The sequence below is a fragment of the Geotrypetes seraphini genome, chromosome 4 (assembly GCF_902459505.1).
Source record: "Geotrypetes seraphini chromosome 4, aGeoSer1.1, whole genome shotgun sequence".
NCBI classification, from domain to species: domain Eukaryota; kingdom Metazoa; phylum Chordata; class Amphibia; order Gymnophiona; family Dermophiidae; genus Geotrypetes; species Geotrypetes seraphini.
In genome coordinates, this window is record NC_047087.1 from 197,853,990 (window position 1) to 197,877,790 (window position 23,801).

At 42.8% G+C, this 23,801-nt stretch overlaps 1 protein-coding gene across 1 annotated transcript in view; it reads right to left on the reverse strand.

Moving 5' to 3' along the window:
• The window catches only part of CDH23 (cadherin related 23), a 1,673,137-nt gene that overhangs the window by 1,100,277 nt on the left and 549,059 nt on the right, over nt 1–23,801 (reverse strand). The window contains exon 7 of the mRNA XM_033942780.1: nt 14,640–14,834. Within this exon, the coding sequence (XP_033798671.1) occupies nt 14,640–14,834 (195 nt within the window). The remainder of the gene's footprint in view (nt 1–14,639; nt 14,835–23,801) is intronic.

Sequence of the window (23,801 nt, forward strand, 5' to 3'; positions counted from 1 at the left end):
TGTTGTCAAAAGCACACAGTGTTAAAGAATTCCAGAGATCCATGCCCAACTTGCACGCTAGGACTTACGCCAAGTTTCAGTTGGCATAAGTCCTTCTACCCAAAGTTGGGTACAGGAATCCCTTAGCATCCTTTATAAAATAGCACTGAGGACTGATTTTTCCCTTTGCCATATTTCAGCGCCATTTACTAAATCTGATTCTTAGTGTCTTCTAAATAGGAGGTCCCTCCTTATTGGAGCATTAATACCGGACCTGCAAAAATAGAAAAAGCTCTAAAGACTGCTGCTAAATCTGGGCTTAGTGTGCAGGAAATTCCCATGTTAGCACATGCTAAGCTCAGATTTTACTGTGGGTTTCTAACAAATCAATTCTGGAAGAGATGAAACCAGCTATGGCACGCGAAGCCCAAAAGTTATGACTGTCTTAATTTCGGTCACACTGTCAGAAGTGAAGGACATTACATTTGGGAAGATCCAAGGAACCAGGCAAAGAAGGTGACCTGCAACCAAACAACCTTGGGGATGACAATAGAGGATCTTACCGGACTAGCACAAAACCGATTTCATTGCTAGGACTTGGACACGAATCGATGGCACCTAACTTCTAAAAGGTCCCCTTAGCTTGTAAGCCCTCCAGGGTCAGGAAAATACCTACTGCTTTGATTGTAACTCACATGCTGAGCTACAACTTTAAAAGGCATTGGCTAATCTAAAATCCTTTTCCCCATTTATGTGCATCACTTTGCACTTCACATTGAACATAAGAACTGCCATCTCCAGATCAGACCTTAGGTCCATCAAGTCCAGCGATCCGCTCACGCGGAGGCCCAGCCAGGTGTAACCTGGCGAAAACTTAGTCACCCGTATTCTTCTATACATCTTTCGAGGAGATGTGCATCTAACTTACCCTTAAATCCTAGAACGGTGGGTTCCGCAGCAACCGCCACCGGGAGAGCGTTCCAGGACTCGCTGCGTGAAGCAGAACTTCCTGGCATTTGTCCTGGGCTTGTTCCACCCCCCCCCCCCTCATTTGCTAGAATCACAAGATCCTTGTGCAATTCCTCTCAATCTTCTACTGCTTTTAATTTTTTTTTAAGTTTATGATTTAAAAAAATTTATATACCACCTAAAAATCTAGGCAGTTTGCAATCAACATACAAAATATTTAAAAGCAATACATCTTATATCTAACAAAAAGCAGCTGCTACCCACACTGCTGTCCATATTCATAATTATTCACATAACTAGTCTTATAGCCCGTTACATTAACGGGTGCTAGAATATATGTGTGTGTGTGTGTGTGTGGTTTTATTTCTTTTTCTCTCTCCTTAGCCGCTTTCTGTATTTCTGTCTTTCTTTTTTTTTCCTTGGCTGTCCACCACCACCCTTTCTCCCTTCCTTTTACCTCCCCTGTGTCCTCCACCACCCCATCACTGCTCACCTTATCCATCAGCAGCCCTTTAATTGATGTTTTATTTCATTCTTGTCTCTGTTTCCGGGTTAGTTTCCATTCTTTCTTCTCCTCCCACGCTTTCTGCAATTATATTCTTTTCTCCTTCTAAAAATGCATTTCTTGTTGCCTGTCTCCATTCTTTGAATATTCTTACCAGACTGTCTTCCTTCCACTATTCTATTCAATTTTTTCCCCTCCTTCTAGTTTTTCCATTGTTGCCTCCTAGTTCCATTTCTGCCTTTTCCTTCAGCCTCATCATCTAATTTCTCATCCCTTCCTCATTTCTCCTTATCTGACCCTTTATCCTGGTCTTTCCTTTCCCCTACTTCATTGCTTTTTCCTTTTTCCCCATCTTATTCCTCTCCCCCTTTCTTTACCTCATCATCATTATTACCCCCAAGCCAATTCTCTTCCTCCCTTCCCAGATCGGATCCCCCATGAAGCGTAAGAGTGCTTCGTTACATTTTTGCCTTTTACAGCTGCCCAGGCCAGAATTTCACTTTAACAGTGTGTGACACTGTAGTGCTGTGTGACTCAATGTGCCAGGTGTGAGCGGGGCTGGGCCGTGCTTTGCTCACGCTTCACGGATGGGCGAGGAGGGTCGAGCGGCTCCTGGCCCGCAGCTCTGTCCCGGCGATTCGAACATGCATACGTTAAAAATTGTTATGGCGACCGTTGAACCGGAAGCCTTCGCTCGGAGGGAGTGACGTCAGCCTCAGGTTCAAGTTCAGGCGCGGGAGGCGCGGCTGAGGACCAGCTCGTTCGCCGACTTGGGCTCGAGGCCTTCCGGTGTTGCAGGAGCAGAGCGGACTTCTGGAGGCGATCGGGTGGGAGGCTCAACGGGGATTGGGGGGGGGCAGGGGCGAAGACGACGACGAAGAAAGAAACGTAGGCGCGCATGCGCACTCCTGCAATGCCACAGACCTACATCTCACAGATCAGGGATTACAGATCACGCAAGTCTTAGTGCGCATGCGCGTCTAGCGTTTTATTATATAGGATTCCATCAACAAAATAACTACATCTTTTAAATTCTAAAGATATCACTGATCTTACATAACTACTGATCATACACAATCCGTTCACATAAATGCATAGAAACATAGAAATAGACGGCAGATAAGGGCCAAGGCCCATCTAGTCTGCCCACCCCAAAGACCCTCCCCTACCTTTCTTTGTGAATAGATCCCACGTGTCTGTCCCATTTGGCCTTAAAATCAGGCACGCTGCTGGCCTCAATAACCTGAAGTGGAAGACTATTCCAGCGATCAACCACCCTTTCAGCATCAACAAATAACTGTGGGTTCCTTTTACGAAGCCGCGTTAGCGGCTTCAGCGTGCGCGACGTTTAATCACGCGCTAACCCCCGCGCTAACCAAAAAAATGCTGCCTGCTCAAGAGGAGGTGGTAGCGACTAGGTGGCCGGTGGTTTAGCACGCGCTATTACGCGCGTTAAACCGCTACTGCGCCTTCGTAAAAGGAGCCCTGTGCCTTCATGAGTTATTTATTTATTTGCACTTAAAACAAAATTATCAAGAAACAACTTCTTGTACAGAATATTGAAAAAGACATTACCATTATAATACACTACACAAGAAAAAAGAAAATAATAAAGAAATACTTTTCTTAATCAATACTTTAGTCCCAAATTATTGACCCAAGAATCTTAATGAGTGAAAGAAAAATGGCAATGGAATCAAATCCAATTTATCAAAAGAAAAACAATTATCTGACTGTGGTTACAGGAGTATTTCTAATTACTTTAACTTGGGGCTCCTTTTACGAAGCCGCGTTAGCGGTTTAACACGCTTAATAGCTCACGCTAAACTGCCGGCTGCGCTAGACACTAACCCCAGCATTGAGCTGGCGTTAGTTCTAGCCGCGTAGCGTGGGTTTAGCACGCGCTAAAAAGCTGCGTGCGCTAAAACCACTAACGCGGCTTCGTAAAAGGAGCCCTTAGTGTTACTACATCCCCTTCAAGGCATTTCATAGTAAGAAACCCTGTTAACTGTGATGGTTCAAAAAAAAATGTATTAGATCTATATTTAATAATACATTTGCACGGATAGCGCAAAAAGAGAACACCCCCATTGCTGTTACCCCTGGTTTAAGAAGCAAGAACTGTTGTCTACGTTTTTGGGTTTCCTTTGTCACATCTGGGAACATCTGTATCTTTTGTCCAATAAATTCTTTTTATGTCTGTTTTTAAAAAACAGATTCAGTAACCAATTTTTATCAGGTGATAACACCATCATAAGTATGAGAGTAGCTGGTTTTACTAAATCTTTAAGAGATGTTTCCAGAATTGTCCTGATTTTGTTCTTTCGTCAGAAGATAGAATTGTGCAAAAGGAGGAAACATATCTTCAGAAATATTTAATATTTCAATGAAATTTTTTTAGCATCTCTTTTGCAGATATCGTTGGAGTTTTAGGAAAATTCAGTATCCTAAGATTATTAGAACAAGAATTATTTTCTAGGTTTTCCACTTTCCTTCTTAAATTGGTATTAGCCCTAATTAGGGTACCCTGCACCTGCTTTACTCCTAACAGTTCTTTTTCGATTTTTTCTATCTTTGTCTTCATTATTGTATCAGGCGATGGTGTGCCTGCATCTGGAGTACTGCGTCCAATATTGGTCGCCGTTCCTAAAGAAGGATATGGCGTTACTCTAGAGGGTCCAGAAAAGAGCGACGCGATTGATAAAAGGTATGGAAAACCTTTCATATGCTGAAAGACTAGAGAAACTGGGGCTCTTTTCACTGGAAAAGCAGAGACTTAGAGGGGACATGATAGAGACTTACAAGATCATGAAGGGCATAGAGAATGTGGAGAGGGACAGATTCTTCAAACTTTTGAAAACTACAAGAACAAGAGGGCACTCGAAAAAATTAAAAGGGGACAGATTCAGAACCAACGCTAGGAAGTTCTTCTTCACCTAAAGGGTGATGGATACCTGTAATGAGCTTCCAGAGGGTGTGAAAGACAGAGCACGATATCGGGGTTCAAGAAAGGATTAGATAAATTTCTGAAGGAAAAAGGGATGGAAGGGTATAGATAGAAGAATACTATACAGGTCCTGGACCTGATGGGCCGCCGCTTGAGCAGACTGCTGGGCATGATGGACCTCTGGTCTGACCCAGCAGAGGCAATGCTTATGTTCTTATAGTAGTATCCTATTTAAAGCTTTTAAATTCTTCCTTTTGCTCCAGAACTTTTTTTCGAGTTCCTTTATTTGTGGGGATAATGTCTGCCCCAGACTTGCGACTAGGTCCCAAAGGGAGTCAAGGGTAATATTAGTGGGTTTTGAAGAAGCAAATGTACCCAGTTGCCGGTCTTCTCACTTTTCTGCCTTGTTCCTCTGTCTGCTCCATTGCTGTTTCCACCGCAAGATTGATTTCTTCTGAAGCCTGGCTCAGTAAAGCCTCCTGGGACAGAGTGTCTACCTCCTCGGATAGACTGTCTTCCCGCTGTGAGCTGGCTCCTTCCGGCTGTGGAGGCGGGGTCCTAGCAACGGAGCTCAGTGTCGCTTCCAGCCCAGGGAGGTTCACTACGGCATCACTCATTGCCGGAACCTCCAGCGAGCGATTCCCTGACAATACTTCTTCCTGCTGCATGCGCTTCAAAAATTCATCAATAGTTACCAGAGGAGGGGTCTCCGGGCACTGTGAGGCTCCTGCAGCGCTCTTGCCCCTTCTCTTTGGCATTTTGTGGAAATAAAGGTAAGACTTGGGGAAACTATTCTGAGAGCGTCTCACCCACAGTCAGACCATCACAGCCATCTAGGATCTCTCATGAGTTGTTGTTTTTTGTTTTTTAAAGATATCTCTAGGCTTACATAAGCGCAACTGACCTGGCAATGTGTTCTAGAATTTCACACTCCTTTACACTGGTACTCATGGCTTGTTACATCCAGGCACAATAAGTGTTATAGGTTTTATCAACTTTATATAGCTGAAAATTTTATCACTTCACTCATTTCTTTTTTCTAGATCATTTATGAATATGTTAAACAGCACAGGTCCTAATAGAGATCCTCAGAGCACTCTACTTGATCTTTCTTTATGTATAAAACTGACCATTTAGTCTTCCTCTCTATTAATTGGTTGTCTGTCCATGATAGCACACTGCCTCCTCCTTTTGTAGGGTTACAGACATCCAGATTTACCCAGGCATGTCCTCTTTTTAGAGGACTGTTTTGGTGTCCAGATGGATTCCTGAAAAGCAGCAGCTCGTTCGGATTATCAAGCTTGGAGCCACGTATGGAGGGCCTCTGAGCATGTGCGGGTGTGTTGCAATGGAGGACAGCAAAGGAGGTGGCGGTATTACCCCCACTAGGTAACAGCGATCACAACATGATCCAGTGCAGGCTTGAAATTGGATCATCAAAGGGGAAAAGAACCACAACGACGGCACTCAACTTCAAAAAAGGAAATTATGATGCCATGAGAAAAATGGTGGGAAAGAAGCTCAAAGGCAACATAGGGAAGAAGGAATCCGTAGAAAAAGCCTGGACCTTATTCAAGGAGACTGTGCACGAAGCACAAAGCATATGCATCCCCAAGTTTAGAAAAGGGTGCAAAAAAAATAGAACAAAAAACCCAATGTGGATAACAAGTGCAGTGAAGAAGGCGATAAGCGACAAGAAAGCATCGTTCAGAAAATGGAAAAAAGACCAAACAGAGGAGAACCAAAAAGGGCACAAAGAACACCAGAAAGAGTGTCACCGAGTGATTAGAAAAGCAAAAAGAGAATACGAAGAGAGACTGGCAAAGGAAGCAACAAACTTCAAGTCGTTCTTCAGATACGTCAAGGGGAAGCAACCGGCGAGAGAAGAAGTGGGACCATTGGACGATGGAGACAGAAAGGGAGTTGTAAAAGAAGAGAAAGAGATAGCTGACAGGTTAAATGAGTTCTTCACATCAGTCTTCACGATGGAGAATATAACCACCATACCAGAACCCGAGGAGATCGTAATAGGAGAACAAGACGATAAGCTGGTCGATTTAGAGGTAAGCCAAGAAGATGTACTCAAGCAGATTGACAGACTAAAGAGCGACAAATCGCCGGGTCCAGATGGCATTCACCCAAGGGTACTCAAGGAACTAAAAGACGTAATAGCGGAGCCACTTCGACAGATATGCAACCTATCCTTAAAAACCGGAGAGATCCCGGAGGATTGGAAAATAGCAAATGTCACGCCCATCTTCAAGAAGGGCGCAAGGGGGGACCCAGGAAACTACAGGCCGGTGAGCCTGACCTCAGTCCCGGGAAAGATGATGGAGGCACTGATTAAAGACAGCATCTGTGAACACATCGAAAAAAATGGGCAGCTAAAACCGAGTCAACATGGCTTCTGTAAGGGTAGGTCATGCCTCACAAACTTATTGTACTTCTTTGAGGGAGTGAACAGCCAGGTGGATAAAGGGGAATCTATAGACATCATTTACCTTGACTTCCAAAAAGCCTTCGACAAGGTGCCACACGAAAGACTGCTTAAAAAGATATGGAACCACGGGGTACAAGGGGAGGTCCACCGATGGATCAAAAACTGGCTGGCAAACAGGAAGCAGAGGGTTGGCGTAAAGGGCCACTACTCAGACTGGAAAGGGGTCACGAGCGGAGTTCCGCAAGGGTCGGTGCTGGGACCGCTCTTGTTCAATATCTACATAAATGATCTAGAGGCGGGAACTAAGTGTGAAGTCATTAAATTTGCAGATGACACCAAACTATACAGCAGGGCTCAAACCAAGGAAGACTGCGAGGATCTCCAAAAGGATCTAACGCAGCTGGAAAAGTGGGCCGAAAAGTGGCAGATGAGCTTCAACGTGGGGAAATGCAAGGTCATGCACGTGGGGAAAAAGAACCCGATGTTCACATACAAAATGGGGGGAACACCACTAGGGGTTAGTAACCTGGAGAGAGACCTGGGAGTGATGGTAGACGCAACACTGAAGGCATCGGCGCAATGCGCCACAGCCTCTAGGAAAGCAAACAGAATGCTGGGTATCATTAAGAAGGGTATTACGACCAGGACAAAGGAAGTCATCATGCCGCTGTATCGTGCAATGGTACGGCCGCATCTGGAGTACTGTGTCCAGTACTGGTCGCCGTACCTCAAGAAAGACATGGCGGTACTTGAGGGAGTACAAAGAAGAGCAACCAAACTGATAAAGGGAATGGAAAATCTCCCATATACCGACAGATTGAAGCAGTTGGGACTTTTCTCCCTGGAGAAGCGAAGACTTAGAGGAGACATGATAGAAACCTTCAAGATCCTGAAGGGCATAGAAAAAATAGACAGGGGCAGATTTTTCAAATTAAGGGGCGCCACAAGTACAAGGGGGCACTCGGAGAAATTGAAAGGGGACAGGTTTAGAACAAACGCTAGGAAGTTCTTTTTCACTCAGAGGGTGGTGGATACATGGAACGCGCTTCCAGAGGCTGTTGTAGACAAGAAAACATTAAATGGTTTCAAAGAAGGTTTGGATAGATTCCTAGAAGAAAAAGGGATTGGGGGGTATAGATAGGAATAGACCATTGCTCAGGCAATGGGCCTGATGGGCCGCCGCGGGTGCGGACCGCTGAGCAGGATGGACCTATGGTCTGCCTCAGCGGAGGCAACTTCTTATGTTCTTATGTTCTTATGTTAATGATGTCACAGCCTCGTGCTGGAGGAAAGAGGAGAAGAGGTTTTGGGGGGGCTGGGCCATATGTCCAGGTTTTATCAGAACAAAATCTGGTAATACTATTCTTATGAGGCCTGAGATCATATTCCATATACCCTGGCTTAGGAATATGGTTCATTGCTTTCATGGTATATGCATTATGAACCCAGTTGGAGACACTGCTCCAAGGGACTATACCTGTAGAACAGAATAGAATCAAGAGAGGAACTGGATGCAAATAAATAGATTATATCTATAGAGCTACTATCCTAGGCCTTCAGTTGGATGCCTACATTGATTCCTTGGTGCCTCTATCTTTTGTCTGATATCAGTGGTTGCCAGGCAGAGATGAATGCAAATTGCACCAAGAAAACAATTTATTAATGTCCTCTTTTATCAAGCTGCGCTAGAGGTTTTTAGCGTAAGCCAAAGTGGTAAATGCTCCGATGCTCATAGAATTTAGATAAGCATCGGAGCACTTATTTCACCAGTCCACACTAAAAACTTCTAGTGCAGCTTGATTATGGGGGGGGGGGGGGGGGGGGGGTAAAAGATCAAAGAAATGTAATGGCTGGTATCATAAAGGTTTAAAAGTATTTAATCTTCCATTCTAGTAGCTACAAGCTTAGATCATGAGCCCTCCAGGAACAGAGAAATATCTACTGAACCTGAATGTAACTCACCTTGAGCTACAACTGAAAAAAGTGTGAGCCAAATAAAAATCAATTTTAAAAAACTATATTCTAAAAATTGCATGCATAAGTTTGTAAGCTGTTTAAACTCCATCCATGTTTACACCCACCTGTCAAATACAGACTATGTAAGACACACATATATTTACACAACAGCGCTTAGGCCTATTGGTTAAAGCAGCTGCCTCAGCACCCTGAGGTTGTGAGTTTGATTCCCACTGCAGCTCCTTATGACTCTGGGCAAGTCACTTAACATTTCATTGCTCCAGGTACAAAATAAGTGCCTGTTTAAATATGTAAACCACTTCGATTGCAACCACACAGAAAAAGCATATATCAAGTCCCACCCACTTTGCCCTTTTGTCATTTATGCACATATATGCTGGTATTTTAATCATTTATGAGTCTATTTGGCACCTTGTTTACAAAATTTCCCCCTGATGCTTAAACCAAGATACTATGATCATTTGAAATTGGCCTGTATGTTATTGGCCGTGTTTTAGGCATAGCTTGGGTCATATCTAACAAATCATCTGCAAATTCAAACTGAAATAATAATAATAATAACAATTTATATACCGCAGGACCGTGAAGTTCTCTGCGGTTTACAATGATTAGAGATGTTACAAATTGAGTGGAATAAACAAAGTACAGACTTAGTGATTAACAGTTCTAGAGATCGTTTGTTGAGGACTAAGATTGCATAGGTTGGTTTCCTAAGTATTTCAGGAACAGGTGTGTTTTTAGGCATTTCCTGAATTCCCTATAAGTAGTAGGCACGAGTAATTGTTCTAGATCTTTACCCCATAGTGCTGCTTGATGTGAGAGAAGATGTTCTACTTAGGTTCAAATTAGGATAGTAGATAACAAACCCTAGTGACTGAAGTGCCTAAATGGCTACCTAGATGGATTGCTCCTACCCCTGCCTGAGAGTGTTCATCAGTCAATCATCCAAGTATTAAGGGAACCCCAGTTTGCAAAGATGTGCTATGATAACTGGAAAACATTTCAAGCACAGCTGTTCATTTCACACATTCATATAAACTTTTTAAACACACAAAACAATTTAACATGCATGAATTAATTTGTAGGTTAACACATGCCAAACTGATTTGGTGTGCACTAAAGGGCTGATTCTGGACGTGGCAACTGCTACGGCACGCACTTACAAAATGGGTGCCTACCGCCAGGGCAGGATTAACCAATAGGTCAAGTAGGCACATGCCTAGGGCCCGAAATGGTCAGGGGGGCCCGATGAAGGAGAGCATCAACATTGTTTTTTTCCAAATGGCGATGAGCCCCTCCAGCATTGATCGGTAACGCAGGCCCCCCTGATCGGCAACACGGGCCCCACTCCAATCGGCAACGCAGCCCCCCCCTACCATCGACGGAAAGTAAGACAAGCAAGCAACGCGGGTAAGAAAGACAACGGGAACTGTAATTGTGCAAGCGGTGCTGCTTGCCCAAAACTTCCCTCTCACGCAGCTTCCTGTTTCTGCCTGGGCGCATGGTGGGGTGAGGCGGGGCAGGGGGCCCAGTGTACTTGTTTGCCTAGGGGCCCTCGACAAATTAATCCTGCCCTGCCTGCCGTGTGTCAATCACCAACAGGTGCTCCTTCCAGAATCACGGCTTGATGGGACCATAGGTAACGGAAATGTAAGCCAGGGTTTTACAGGCCTACATTTTTGGTACCTAGGATCATGTCAGAATCACGGCCAGTGGCGCATAGTGACACTGAAGTCTGGCGCCACTCTTAACCACGCTTTCTTCCATGCGTCAGCGTCGCTATGTGCCAGGGAGATAGGTGCCGGTTGGGGTGGCTGCTTAGCAGTAGATATTTTTTTTTAATTGCCTTTTAAATGACGTGGTCAACGACATCCAAGAAATCAATTTTAAACTAGACAAAATTAGCTTATGGCTTCGAACCAATAGACTTTCATTGAACATTGCAAAATCTCAAGGGATTTTATTCCCTCTCTAAAACAATGACTCTCTAACTGGACACATAACTATCGACTCTGCTCCCCTTCAAATTGAGTCCAAACTCAAACTTTTAGGAATCATTTTTGACAAACATTTCAACTACCGTGACCAAATTAACCTGTTTGTACAAACTTCGTTTAATCTGCTCCATAACCTCAGTCCTAGAACCTACTTCTATTCAAACGTTAATTCATTCACTGATCATCTCACACCTAAACTATTGCAACTCACTCTATCATGGAACAACGCAAAAAGAAATCCGTCAACTGCAATTAATTCAAAATACCGCAACCAAACGCATCTATAAAGCCAAAAAATATGATCGTGTCACCCCGCTACTTCGAGAGTCACACTGGTTACCAGTCTCTCACAGAACAACTTATAAGATTCTCCTCCTAGTTTTCAAAATTAGGACCTTTCATCTCCCCGCCTTTCTAGACAAATATCTAACCCCTCATACCCCTGCTAGGGCCCTTAGATTTACTAATCAGAACTTACTGACAGTCCCCTCAATTAAGGACTTATACTATACTAGAAATACTATATTTTCCACTGTCGCACCCTCGCTTTGGAATAGAATGCCACCTCACCTCCTTGTTGAAAACTCCATAAACAAGTTTAAAACACACCGTAAAACATTTCTATTTCAAAGACGCCTATCTAAACTCCAACTGAGAACCCAAAAAAAGAAAACCAAAACCTAATAAACATAGAAACGCTTTTAAGAAGCGACATTCCCCTCTCCCTTTAGTTTTACCCTTCCCTTTCTTCCCTTCTTTTTTATTCATTTACATAATGTAATTAACAACCTCCCTTTCCCCCTCCCTCCTCTCGTCACCCACTTGTCTTAATTATGTCTTTGTCTTGTCATTAACTTTCCCCATTTTTTTTCTTAGCTATTTATGCAATTTTAAATATCTTCCTTTTTTTTTTTTTTTTTTTTTTTATTATTGTAAGCCGACCAGATACTTGTGATGGTCGCTATATCAAATTACAAATAAACTTGAAACTGTTTCATTTAGCACCAATTAAAACAATTAAGTTAGACAGCGGTAAGATGCCTATTGCCGCCTAACTTTCGGAGCCTGACAGGAATCAGAAAATGTGATCCAAAAAGAAGCTATAGCCTAATGAGCTATGACCAATAATCTATAAACCAGAAACTGTAATGGTTTACAAACAATATTTCTAGCTATTCCCCTCCTTTTCAAAGCCGCACTAACGTTTTTAGCGCCAGCCATCATGGTAACAGCTCCAATGCTCACAGAATTCCTAAGAACGCCTGAGCTGTTACCGTGGCAGCTGGCGCTAAAAATGCTAGTGCGGCTTTGTAAAGGAGCGGATAAATGAGCTATGGTTTATATACCTAAATTTTTAAAAGTAATTTTAACGAACTTATATTTGTGATAGGAAATAAACATGGGATCTGGTTAGGGGCTAGAAAACCCTGAAAAAAGGCTTTACAGTCTGAAGTAAACAGCATATGCTAAAGATACTAATGACAAACACCTAAGAACACTGCACAATCAGCTGAAATATGCATCTCTGGATTGTTACATTTTCTGTCATCCCTTGGCCTTACACGCTCTGACTGTAACAAGTCCAGGACTTATATAATAGACACCATATCTGACAAAGAAGGGTAGTTGGGGAAGGAAGGAGGGGGGGGGCAAGAAGAGACCATTACCACTTTTTATTCTTTCATAAGTAACTTAATATTAATTAATATTCCAACTGCACTAAGAAAAGTTTCTTCTTGTGTAGATTAAATTATAATTTCTGGTGGAATTCTTTATGTCATGTTTATAAAATGGAGAGATTTATTGCAATACAGCGGGGATGTTTCAGGAAATTTCAAGATGTGTGGGAGCCATTAACAAAATATTGTACTGTTTAGATGAAATTGTTTCCCTTAAATTTACAAGTTCAATAGTGAGGGGGGGAGGGGGGTTATTTTACTATTACATATTCTATAAGATATTTGATTATATGGTAGGAAAGGGTGGGAAGGGGGGTGATAAGAGTTTATGTTTTGTACCAATGATGATTATTAAGTGATGTATTTATTGTTAATTTGTTTGAACATATGTCACACTTATTGTAAGTTTGAAAATGAATAAAGAATTTTTTTTAAAAAAGAAAATTGTTTAAAACATTTTACCTTTAATGATTGTTAAATGAATAATTTTGTATGGACACTATCTTTTTAATTATTGTTATCCACCTAGAATCTATTGTGAGAATTGTACGGAATATAAATAAGAATAAAATAGAATAGTGGGCACCCAGGGAGGTAGGAGGGAGGGGATTACCCAATTTGTTGTGGTATTATCAGGCGGCACAGTTGAAACTAGTGCTAGACTGGGAAATAGGGGAATATAAAAGTGGGATACAATTGGAACAGTTATATAGTGCTGAGGAACCTCTGAAAACTATGCAATGGTCCTCTGGGTCGCAGAGTAGATGGGTCCAGAGCATATCAAACCCTTTTGTGTAGCATTTGGCGCGTTTATGGAACCAAATGCGCAAACTGATGGGCGGTGGGGCCAGGGTCTCCTCCATGGCAAATATAACTACTGAATCTTTATTTCCAGCAGGCCGAGAAAATCGAGCCTTTCATCGATGGTCTCAAAAAGGGATCAGAAAATTTCGAGATCTACTGGGGGAGGATGGGATCATGCCATTTACCACTATCCAGCAGAAATATGATATCACAGAGGACGACTACTTTGCATATTTGCAAATTAGACACTTTATGGTGGCGCAGGGTTGGGGATCTGGACTCCACTTAGAAAACGAACCGATAGAAAACCTTTGGTTATTACTACAGAGAGTTCCGAAGCCATTATCAGTAATATATCAGTATAGGAGGGGTTACTCGCCTACTACTTACCTGTATCGAAAACAATGGGAGAGGGACTTGGACATACGGATGTCTATTAAAGACTGGGATACAATTTGTAGGGAAACTTATAAAGCCTCTTCCTGCGCATTACTACAGGAGAATGCTTATAAAGTTTTAACACGATGGTACTACACTCCGGATCGACTGCATAAAATGTTCCCTGGAACATCAGCACTCTGTTGGAGATGTGGTCTGCATGAGGGGACCTTTGTGCATATTTGGTGGGAATGTAGGATCATTCAACCATTTTGGCTATCAGTGACTAACAAACTATCTGAATGTCTGGGTGAATGTGTGGGGGTGTCCCCTCAGAGCTGTCTCTTGGGGTTACATAATAATAGGGAAAGACCATGGCAAACAAAAATTTTGAGATGGGGCTTGGCGGCAGCGAAATGTCTTATTGCCAACCATTGGAAAAATGTTGCAGCTCCCTCACAGACTGCATGGGTAAACCGACTGTTATCTATTGGTAAGATGGAAATAGCACTGGCCAAGAGGCGACATATATACATAACGTACTTGCTTACATGGAATAAATTGGAAGAAATATTGGAGGCTTTTTAAGGGATCTCTCGAAATAACATGATTTGTTGTCTGCCAGAAGTATGGGGACCGGGAGGGGGGGGATAAGGGGGATATTGTGGAAGGGGAATTGGATTTATGGGGAGAAAATAGGGCTAGAATGAATATATGGGAACGTGTCTTGTGAATATTACAGAAAGCGGGATTAAGTTGTTATTTCAAAAGCATGGTTCAACTGTTTGTATTATTTGCTCCTACTCGGCTGATGAGGAGCAGTTGATAATGTATAATGCATAATGGATGTCATTTGTAATATACAAAGTTTTTTCAATAAATATCTAAATATTAAAAAAAAAAAAAAGAATAAAATAGAATAACTGAATCACATTTCGAAACTTATCTGGTGCTAGGGACTTACCGTGGCATTGACCTGTAGCTGAAAGGCTTGGATTGTCTCATAATCCAGTTCATTTAATACTGACACAATGCCCCGAGACTTGTCAATGGCAAAATATTTGGAAGGGGGCTGGAAGGAGTAAAGGACGCTGCCACCTGTGCCCTGGTCTGGGTCTGTGGCATTCACGATAAAGATCGGAGTTCCCACTGGTGTGTTCTGCGAAAAGAAAGATCTGACATGTCAGTAAAAGCAATGCAAACAGCTTTACTTTATTATTATTTGATTACTCTCCTCACCCCAAAAAATCTCGACATGAGCTATAATAAAATAATTTTGATTTCCATTTTATGCAAAGCATGCTATTAAAAACATCACTGACTACATTGTTAACCAAAGCAACTTGAATAGGTTTGTGACCATACCACAGACTACACCAACCACCGAGACCTAAATATGATGCATTATACGAGAGATCTTCAAAAAGTTTCTGCACATTTATTTTTTTTTTAAACACTATTTATTAAATATCTCAAAAGCAAATTACATCACTACCTGCAAAGTGACTAGTCACATGACATTCTAGACCAGGGGTATCCAACCTTTTGGCTTCCCTGGGCTGCACTGGCCGAAAAAAATGTTTCTGGGGCCACACAAACGTGCAAACACTGCAGCAAGACAGAGGAGGGAGCCGGCAAGATGGTAAACACCCGGGGGCAACAGAGGAAAACACTGCATCGCCCTCAACCGGGGCCGCACAAAATACTTCACTGGGCCGCATGCGGCCCTTGGGCCGCAGGTTGGACACCCCTGTTCTAGATATTCTACGACATGCCCTTGGAAAATACAATTCCTTTTTATTGTTTTAGCTGTATAAATCTGGAAAAAACATGTTAAATTAGCAGCCCTCTTACTATTTCTCCTGTGAAAATATGAAAGCGCGGAAAATTTTTGAAGAACCCATGTATATAAAGTCAAACCTCGATTTAGGGGTGCCGCGGTTTGCGAGTGTTTTGCAAGAGGAGCAAAACATTCACAAAATCTGCACCTTGGAAACCGGCATCCCTCTCCCCTCTCCCCCCCCCAGATGCTCAAGGCCCAGCACAAGGAAGAGGAAAGATCTTCGGACACCAGCACTGGCATGTCCTGTGCATTGGTGCTGGTGCCAGATAGGGGTAAGAGAATGTGTTTGGGTGGGTGGATGAGTGGGGATGCCAGATCGCGGTGGGCGGGGGGATGCCGGATCACGGGGGAGGGGAGGTGGAGCAGTGCAGGTGGCCTGGGGGGGGAGTAAGGTAGAACAGGGCCGGTGGCCACGGGAAGGGGGAGGTCGAACGAATCAAGCGAGTTTCCCTTACATCCTATGGGGAAACTCGCTTTGATATACGAGTAAATTGGTTTACAGGTATACTTCTGGAACAAATTATGCTCGTAAACCAAGGTTCCACTGTATATGGAACATGGACATAGATTACTGACCATGAAATCCTTACATTTTTACATCCATGCCTACAATGTTATTAAACATGAATTTCTAGATTTATGTGCCTCTTGTCACATAGCGAGGTTTGATAAATCAGAAATGCCCAAATTAGTTGGTGATAATTTCACCTACCGTCTGGAGCTGATAGCAGGAACTCAATTTCCCTGTCCCATCCCCGCGAGTTTTATCACTGTTCCTGCCCCATTCCTGTAAGCTCTGTCTTAACTGCACAAGCCTCAAACACTTATAATTTTAAAGTGTTTGAGGCTTCTGCAGATGATGGCAGGGCTTGCAGGAATGGGGCAGGGACAGGAAAAGAACTCTCAGGGCAGGGACAGGAAAATGAGTTCCCGCGAGGAGGGGAAAAATTTGTCCCCATGTCATTCTCTAAAATGCAGCTCATTTTGGCCAGCCACTAATTTTCAGCAGCATTACCTGACTAATGTCACAAAAATTACCACTGACCACCCCAACATTATTTAGTCAAGCTGGGATGATCCAGGGGCTGAGCTAAGGCGGATCCACAAGGTTTACCACAAGGTGATTTACTGTCACCGTTGCATTTTAATCTTTATGTACGTTCAGTCATTGACACTGCATTAAGATATGGAATCTATAGTCATTAATTTACTGATGATGTTCAGTTATATATTCCATTGGGATCAGTTTCTGAGGGTCAGTTAGAGAAACTGCAGATTTGTTTGACTGAAATAAAAAACTGGATGATGGTGCTTCAGAAACTCAATTTTTATGATACATAGAGGGAATTGTCAGTTTCCTTATCAATTTTTATTTTGGGAAGGGTTCTGAATAGGAGCTAAAGACCGAGGCTGATATTCAGTGCTATTTTTAGCCAGCTGAGAGCTGTTCCCGGCCAGCTAAATAGAATATAGACCAGTGGTTCCCAACCCTGTCCTGGAGGAACACCAGGCCAATTGGGTTTTCAGGCTAGCCCTAATGAATATGCATGAAGCAAATTTGCATGCCTATCACTTCCATCATATGCAAATCTCTCTCATGCATATTCATTAGGGCTAGCCTGAAAACCCGATTGGCCTGGTGGTCCTCCAGGACAGGGTTGGGAATCACTGATATAGACAACTATCCAGAAATATTCAATGGGAGATAGCCAGCTATCATCCGCTGAATATCTGGCTCAGCGGATTGGGCAGTGACCAGCTATGCTACATTCAGTGGCTCACCAGCTAATTTTGGTGGCCAGATAGAGCCACCTATAAGAATGATCTATCTTTGGCTGTTAAGATTTAGCTGGTTAGCCGCTGAATATTGGCCTAGTCCACTATGGGGCTCATTTAACAACAACAAAAAAAGATGTCCATAAGATGGCATAAACCGGCACTTGGATGTCTTACAAGTAGGTCCCTGGAAGTAGCCTGGTGGGCAGTACAGTGGACTGCAGAGAAAGGGACTCAGGCTCATATGCCACCATAAGTTGTATACTTGTGGTAGAAAGTGTGAGCCCACCAAAAATCTACTGCACGGCCATATTGGTAATACCTGCAGGCATAAGGGCTATTGAGGTGGTAGACAGGTGGGTACTGTAGGTTTTTAGGTAGATTTGAAGGGCTCATCATATAATGCATGGGGGCTATGGTAAGATATGTACCTGGAACTCTTAATGTGAAGTTCACAGCAGTGCCCCCTAGAGTGCCCCACTGCTCTGCTGGCATGACTGTGTGGCCAGTCCATTAAAAATGCTGACCCCCCCCCCCCCCCCCCCCTACATGCAAATAGATTGCTTTGGACGTCTAGCTGGGCAAAACATCTAGCTGGGCCATTTAAAAAAAAAAAAAAAAAGATAGACATCTTGTGGGTTCAAAAATGAACATTTTCTCTATCCTATTTTTGAATGATTTTTTCAAAATGTCCAAAGTTGGACTTAGACGTCCTATCGATAATGCCCCTTTATGTCTCGGCCGGCCAAAGATAGACCGGAAATTCAATGCTGGTTGCCAGATATGGCACTGGCATTGAATTTCTGGTATCTGTGTGGACCGCGGGAGATTGCCAATGATATCTGAATATTGAGGGGCTTGGGAATTTTATTGGATGCTGGATTAACTTTTGAGAATCATATGTCTCAGTTGTGTTCTTTTTCATTTTACTATCTTTGTCACGCAGAATTCATGCTTATTTTACAGAGCCTGATTTTGTTCAATTGCTCTATGCCAGTGTCCCGCAAACTTTCTTGAGCCATGGCACACTAAATGTAGTGGCCGCTGCTTGAGGCATCCAGAAGTGCGCGAACGTCACTGCGATGACATCATGTGCATGCGCGATGTTATCATGTCAACATCCGCACATGCGCGAAAGCCTTCCAGACGGGCCCTGAGATGGGGGGTGTCAGGAGAGGTGCTGGCGCCGGCTGATTGCCTACAGGACGTCCTGCAGGCAGTCAGCCAGCGCCGGTGCCTCTCCTCCTTCCTCCCCAGTGGGCTGCGCCACACCTGAAATCTCAGGAGGCACACAGTTTGTGATACACTGCTCTATGCTTATGTATTCTTACATATTGACTATTGCAATGCATTATTTGTGCGATTCCCAGATAAGAACTTGGTAAGGTTCCAACGTGTTCAAAATACAACAATTTGACTTTTGAAAAATGTGGGTTCATGGGATCGTACTTCATCTGTCCTTGCAGTAGCTTCCAATCGAGAAACAATTCAGTTTTAAAATACTGGCGTTGGCATGTAGAGTGTTTTATGGCATGGTACCTAAATACTGTATATGTGGTAGGAGATCATTAAGTTCTCAGAAAGAGAGGTATTTTCTTTTGCCAGTTCTTTTCAGTTACAGTATGCCCGCTCTCAAGTTTACTCTTATTCCTGTTCCTACGGAACAGATCTTACAGAGTATTTAAAAACGATTCACTCTCCTACCCCTGGGAAAACTCCTGCGGTGTGCCACAGGGCTCCCCCCTGTCCCCCACCCTGTTCAATATCTACCTCACCTCCCTAGGAAACCTCCTGCAAAGCCTCAACCTAAAATTCTTCATCTATGCGGACGACATTACCATAATCATCCCTCTAACCAATTTCACTCAAGAACTCCTTAACTCCCTCACAAGCATACTTAGTCAGATAGAACTCTGGATGCTATCCTACAGATTAAAACTAAACCCAGACAAAACAAAATTCTTCCTAGCAACCCCCAAAGACAAAATCAAAGACACCACGATTCAAGTAAATGGATCCACATTCCCCCTCGAACAAACTTTAAAAGTACTGGGTGTAACACTGGACAAACATCTATCCCTCAAGAAACACACTGATATCACAGTTAGGAAATGAATCTCGACACTATGGAAACTCCGCACCATAAAAAAATACTTCGACGACACTTCATTCCGCCTCTTAGTACAGTCCTCCATTCTTAGCATACTAGACTACTGCAACATCATCTACTTGAGCTCCACAAAGAAAACCATCAGGAGACTAAGAATGATCCATAACACCGCTGTCCGCCTCATATTTAACCTGAAAAAATGGGACCATATCACCCCTTTCTACCACAAACTCCACTGGCTCCCTCTAGAATCCAGAATCTTGTTCAAATTCGCCTGTTTTTGCTACAAAGCAATATTTGGTCTATCCCCAAGCTATATAACCCCCCACTTCGCCCTTAACCACAACTATAAGAACTCCCGTAAAATTCAACTCTTCTCCTTCCCCTCCCTAAAACTATGCCACTCAAAAAAATTCCTTGACAAAACCTACGCCTTCCAAGCCGCCAAACTAAACCCTTTGCTAGCCCAAATGGTCCTCAAGGCCTACAACTACCTCTACTTTAGAAAACTACTCAAAACTCACCTATTTCGAGAACAAGACCCTTAATCCCCTTTTCTATCCTCCTCCTCCCCCCCTTCTGACCCACTCCCCTCCCCTGTCTCCCACCCTCCCCCCTTCTTCTCTCCTTGCTATTCGCAACTCTACGATCAATTTGATATGCAACCACTTGTAACTACTATTTCCATGTTGTTTGCAACTCTATGACCATCTTGATATGTAACCACTTGTAATCTCTGTCTAACCAATGTGAACCGCCTAGAACTCTTCGAGGTATGGCGGTATACAAAAATAATGTTATTATTATTATTATTTTATGGTCAGATTGTGGCAGTGGTCTCAAACTCAAACTCTTTGCAGGGCCACATTTTGGATTTGTAGGTATTTGGAGAGCCTCAGAAAAAAAGAGTTAATGTCTTATTAAAGAAATGACAATTTTGCATGAGGTAAAACTCTTTATAGTTTATAAATCTTTCCTTTTGGCTAAGTCTTAATAATAATATTGTCATTTATAGCTAAAGAGACATATGATCAAGAAACTGTTTTATTTTACTTTTGTGATTATGATCAACATACTGAGGGTCTCAAAATAGTATCTGGAGGGCCGCATGTGGCCCCCGGGCCGCGTATTTGAGACCACTGGATTGTGGAATAGGGTCTCTCTCTCTGTTAGATCTATTAATGATCATCTGGGATTTTGCAAGGCTGTTAAAACTTTGTTTCAACCTAGCATATTGATGTGTGGAAGGGAAATTGGAAGGCTGGAGCTGTTGTTTAATTTAATTGGTTTTATCTCATTTGTTTTATTGTTTTATTTTTATAAATATCACTTTGTAACCTGTTCTGGGCGCTGTCGGAAGGAGGGGCTAAATAATGGAATGAATAAATAAATAATCCAGGAGTTATTTGGTTAGCAGCAATAAACAGTCCGCAAACTGGGTAACTATCCAAATAAGTTACATCTGCATAAAGGCTGTTCTAACTTTATCCGGGTCCTGATCTGAATATCGCCAGAAGCTGCTTTATTCATAAGAATATAGAACATAAGAATAGCCTTACTGGATCAAACCAACGGTCCATCAAGCCCAGTAGCCCGGTCTCACGGTGGCCAAAACCCAAAGAGTGTCAACATTCCATGCTACCGATCCAGGCAAGCAGTGGCTTCCCCCATGTCTTTCTCAATAACAGACTATGGACTTTTCCGCCAGGAAATTGTCCAAACCTTTCTTAAAACCAGCTATGCTATCCGCTCTTACCACAACCTCTGGATATTCAGCACCACAAGCTGTGTATTGTGGAGTCTGTTTTTATCTTTCTTTCCCAATTATTTCTTAATGTACTTAGAATAAATATGAAGAGGTCCGAAAGTGGCATATAATGCATTCCAACTATATCCCTGAATTTCTACTGTAATTTTTAAATCATGTTGTTTAATTTTCCTCTTTTAGTTTAGCAATTAACTACTGGAAACTGCCCTATCCTATCACTGAAAATAGGGGATGTTGTACGCTAAAGGGATGAGAAAGTTATCCTGGAAATGGAGAATGAAGAGGGAATATTCCAAAGAATTACAACACCCAGAAGCTAAGAGAGGAAGAACAGACTGAAAGAGCTTGAGTGCGGCTAATTAAAAAGTCTTAAAGATAGTGAAACGAAAACAGAGTAGAGATGGCCAGGAAATGAGGACTCCAAGGAAACTCTCTGCTGAAGATGAAGCTCTAAAACATGCAGGAAAAATAGCTCAGCTAACAGCTTTCATGGAAGGTAATTAGGTTTTGAGTTAATTCTGTGAAAAGCTAAAGTGGGAGGTGTTAATCAAGCTTGAAAAGCAGTCCCAGCCTGAATAGAATTAAAAGGAGAGCTGTCATGTTCTACAGAAAGTTGAAGTACAAACTGATTAGAATCATGTGAAAGAAGTACGAATAATTCATATAAAACATGAAAATACAAGAGACAATGGGGTCAAAAGTTTAAAAGCTGTAGGTTTCACATGAGTTCAGATGCAGCTGCAGCCAGATATTAAAGATATGATGGGATATGTAATTGCATTGTATAACACATACTGAGAGATGCTTTGCATTGTAACAGTTACAGGCACTGAAGAGGATGCCCAGGAGTTGCAGATAAGGCTCTAAGGCCCAGATGCTCAAACGTTTTCCATGCAAGTAAGAGTGGTTAAAACCGATAGCGGTAGCTGCCACCAAGAACCCTGTGCAAATACATTACAGGGAGCTCATTGGTATTTAAATGAGCACTCTTTGTAATGCTCAAAAGAGAAGAGAAGGGAAAGCTCAGCTCTTGCCTGGGAATATTTTTTTACGGAAGGTCTGGAGCTGCCAGTAGCTGTTGTGCGTGTGTTGTATGAGTGTACTTCCTGTACCTAATATAGGCGCGGACACATATTGATCCAACACATTGCAACTGAGCCTTCTTCCAATACTCAAAAGTGTTCTCCAGGACTTCTACCGATAGTGGTAGCAGCCACCAAGAACCCTATGCAAATGCATTACCAGATCATTGGTATATAAATGAGTACTCCTTGTAATTTTCAAAAGGGAAGAGAAGGGAACACTCACTTCTTACCAGGGAATTTTTTTAAGGCAGGTCTGGAGATGTGATCAGCTGAGCCGGCAGGGAAAGCCACAAACAGCTGAGCCATCAGGATTTGCAAGAGCTGCTGATCTGCACAGCCAGTATAGGGAGAGCAGGTGCTGCCACACAGCTGTTTGTTGCTTCTCCTGCTGGCTCAGCTCATCATGGTATCAGAGCCCAAATCAGATGAGCCGGCAGGGGAGAGTAGTGGTGGGAAGAGAAGGAACAAGCCTAAGACAGGAGGGATGGGGGGAAGGAGCTGTGCCTATCGCATTGCTCTTCTGAGCAGGTACCAGGTACAGTTCCTCCCCTCTTTTATCGGGCATCTCTGCACAAATAGCATGCATATGATTTGCATGCTATTATGCTGAGCACAGCCTGGCAAAAGAAAATCGCTCCCAACCCAGTTCTCGTTGCCAGGTTGCCTAGAACTTTCTGCATCCAGTGCTAAGACTGAGAACCGAGAACAGATATCTGGGAGGGTGAGAACAGAGCTGCCGGCTCAGCTGCAGCTTGTTTTTTTTTAGCTGCTGTTGTGCATGTGTTGGGTCAGTATGTATCCTGTGCCTATATTAGGTATAGGAAGTACACTCATACAACACATGCACAACAGCTACTGGCAGCTCCAGACCTGCTGTAAAATAAATTCCCAGGCAAGAGTTGGGCATTCCCTTCTCTTCTCTTTTGAGCATTACAAGGAGTACTCATTTAAATACCAATGAGCTCACTATAATGTATTTGCATAGGGTTCTTGGTGGCAGCTACCGCTATCGGTAGAAGCCCCGGAGAACCCTTTTGAATATCAGAAGTGGAACTTCCGTGCAAGTAAGACTGGTTTTAACCACTCTTACTTGCATGGAAAACTTGAGCATTTGGATCTGAGTACCCTGAGTGCAAAGACTTAGGAAATATGCTTAACTACAAAGAAATAAGTATGCCTTGATTAATAACACAAAGAACTCTTAATTTAGTACTCCAGTTGAGTCTTTCCTAGAGAGTATAAGCTTTGATAACTGCAGTGTTTTGTTCTCAGAGAAGCTTTTGTTATAAGGGTTTAAGCCCCCTAGAAGGACTAAATTGTGCATGTGTAAATTAACGTTACTGCACAGGAAATCTATTTTTTTCTCACTTTGTTCAAAAATTTCTCAGGTCTAGGTGTGAGTCCAGAATCACATAGTGACCATAGTGAGAGTAGGAAAAAAAAAAATAACCCAAACTGGACAGGACTAAGATGTACAGGCATCAGGGGCATAGCTACTATTGAGCAAGCCTGGCAAAATGCCCAGGGTCAGTTGATGGTAGGGG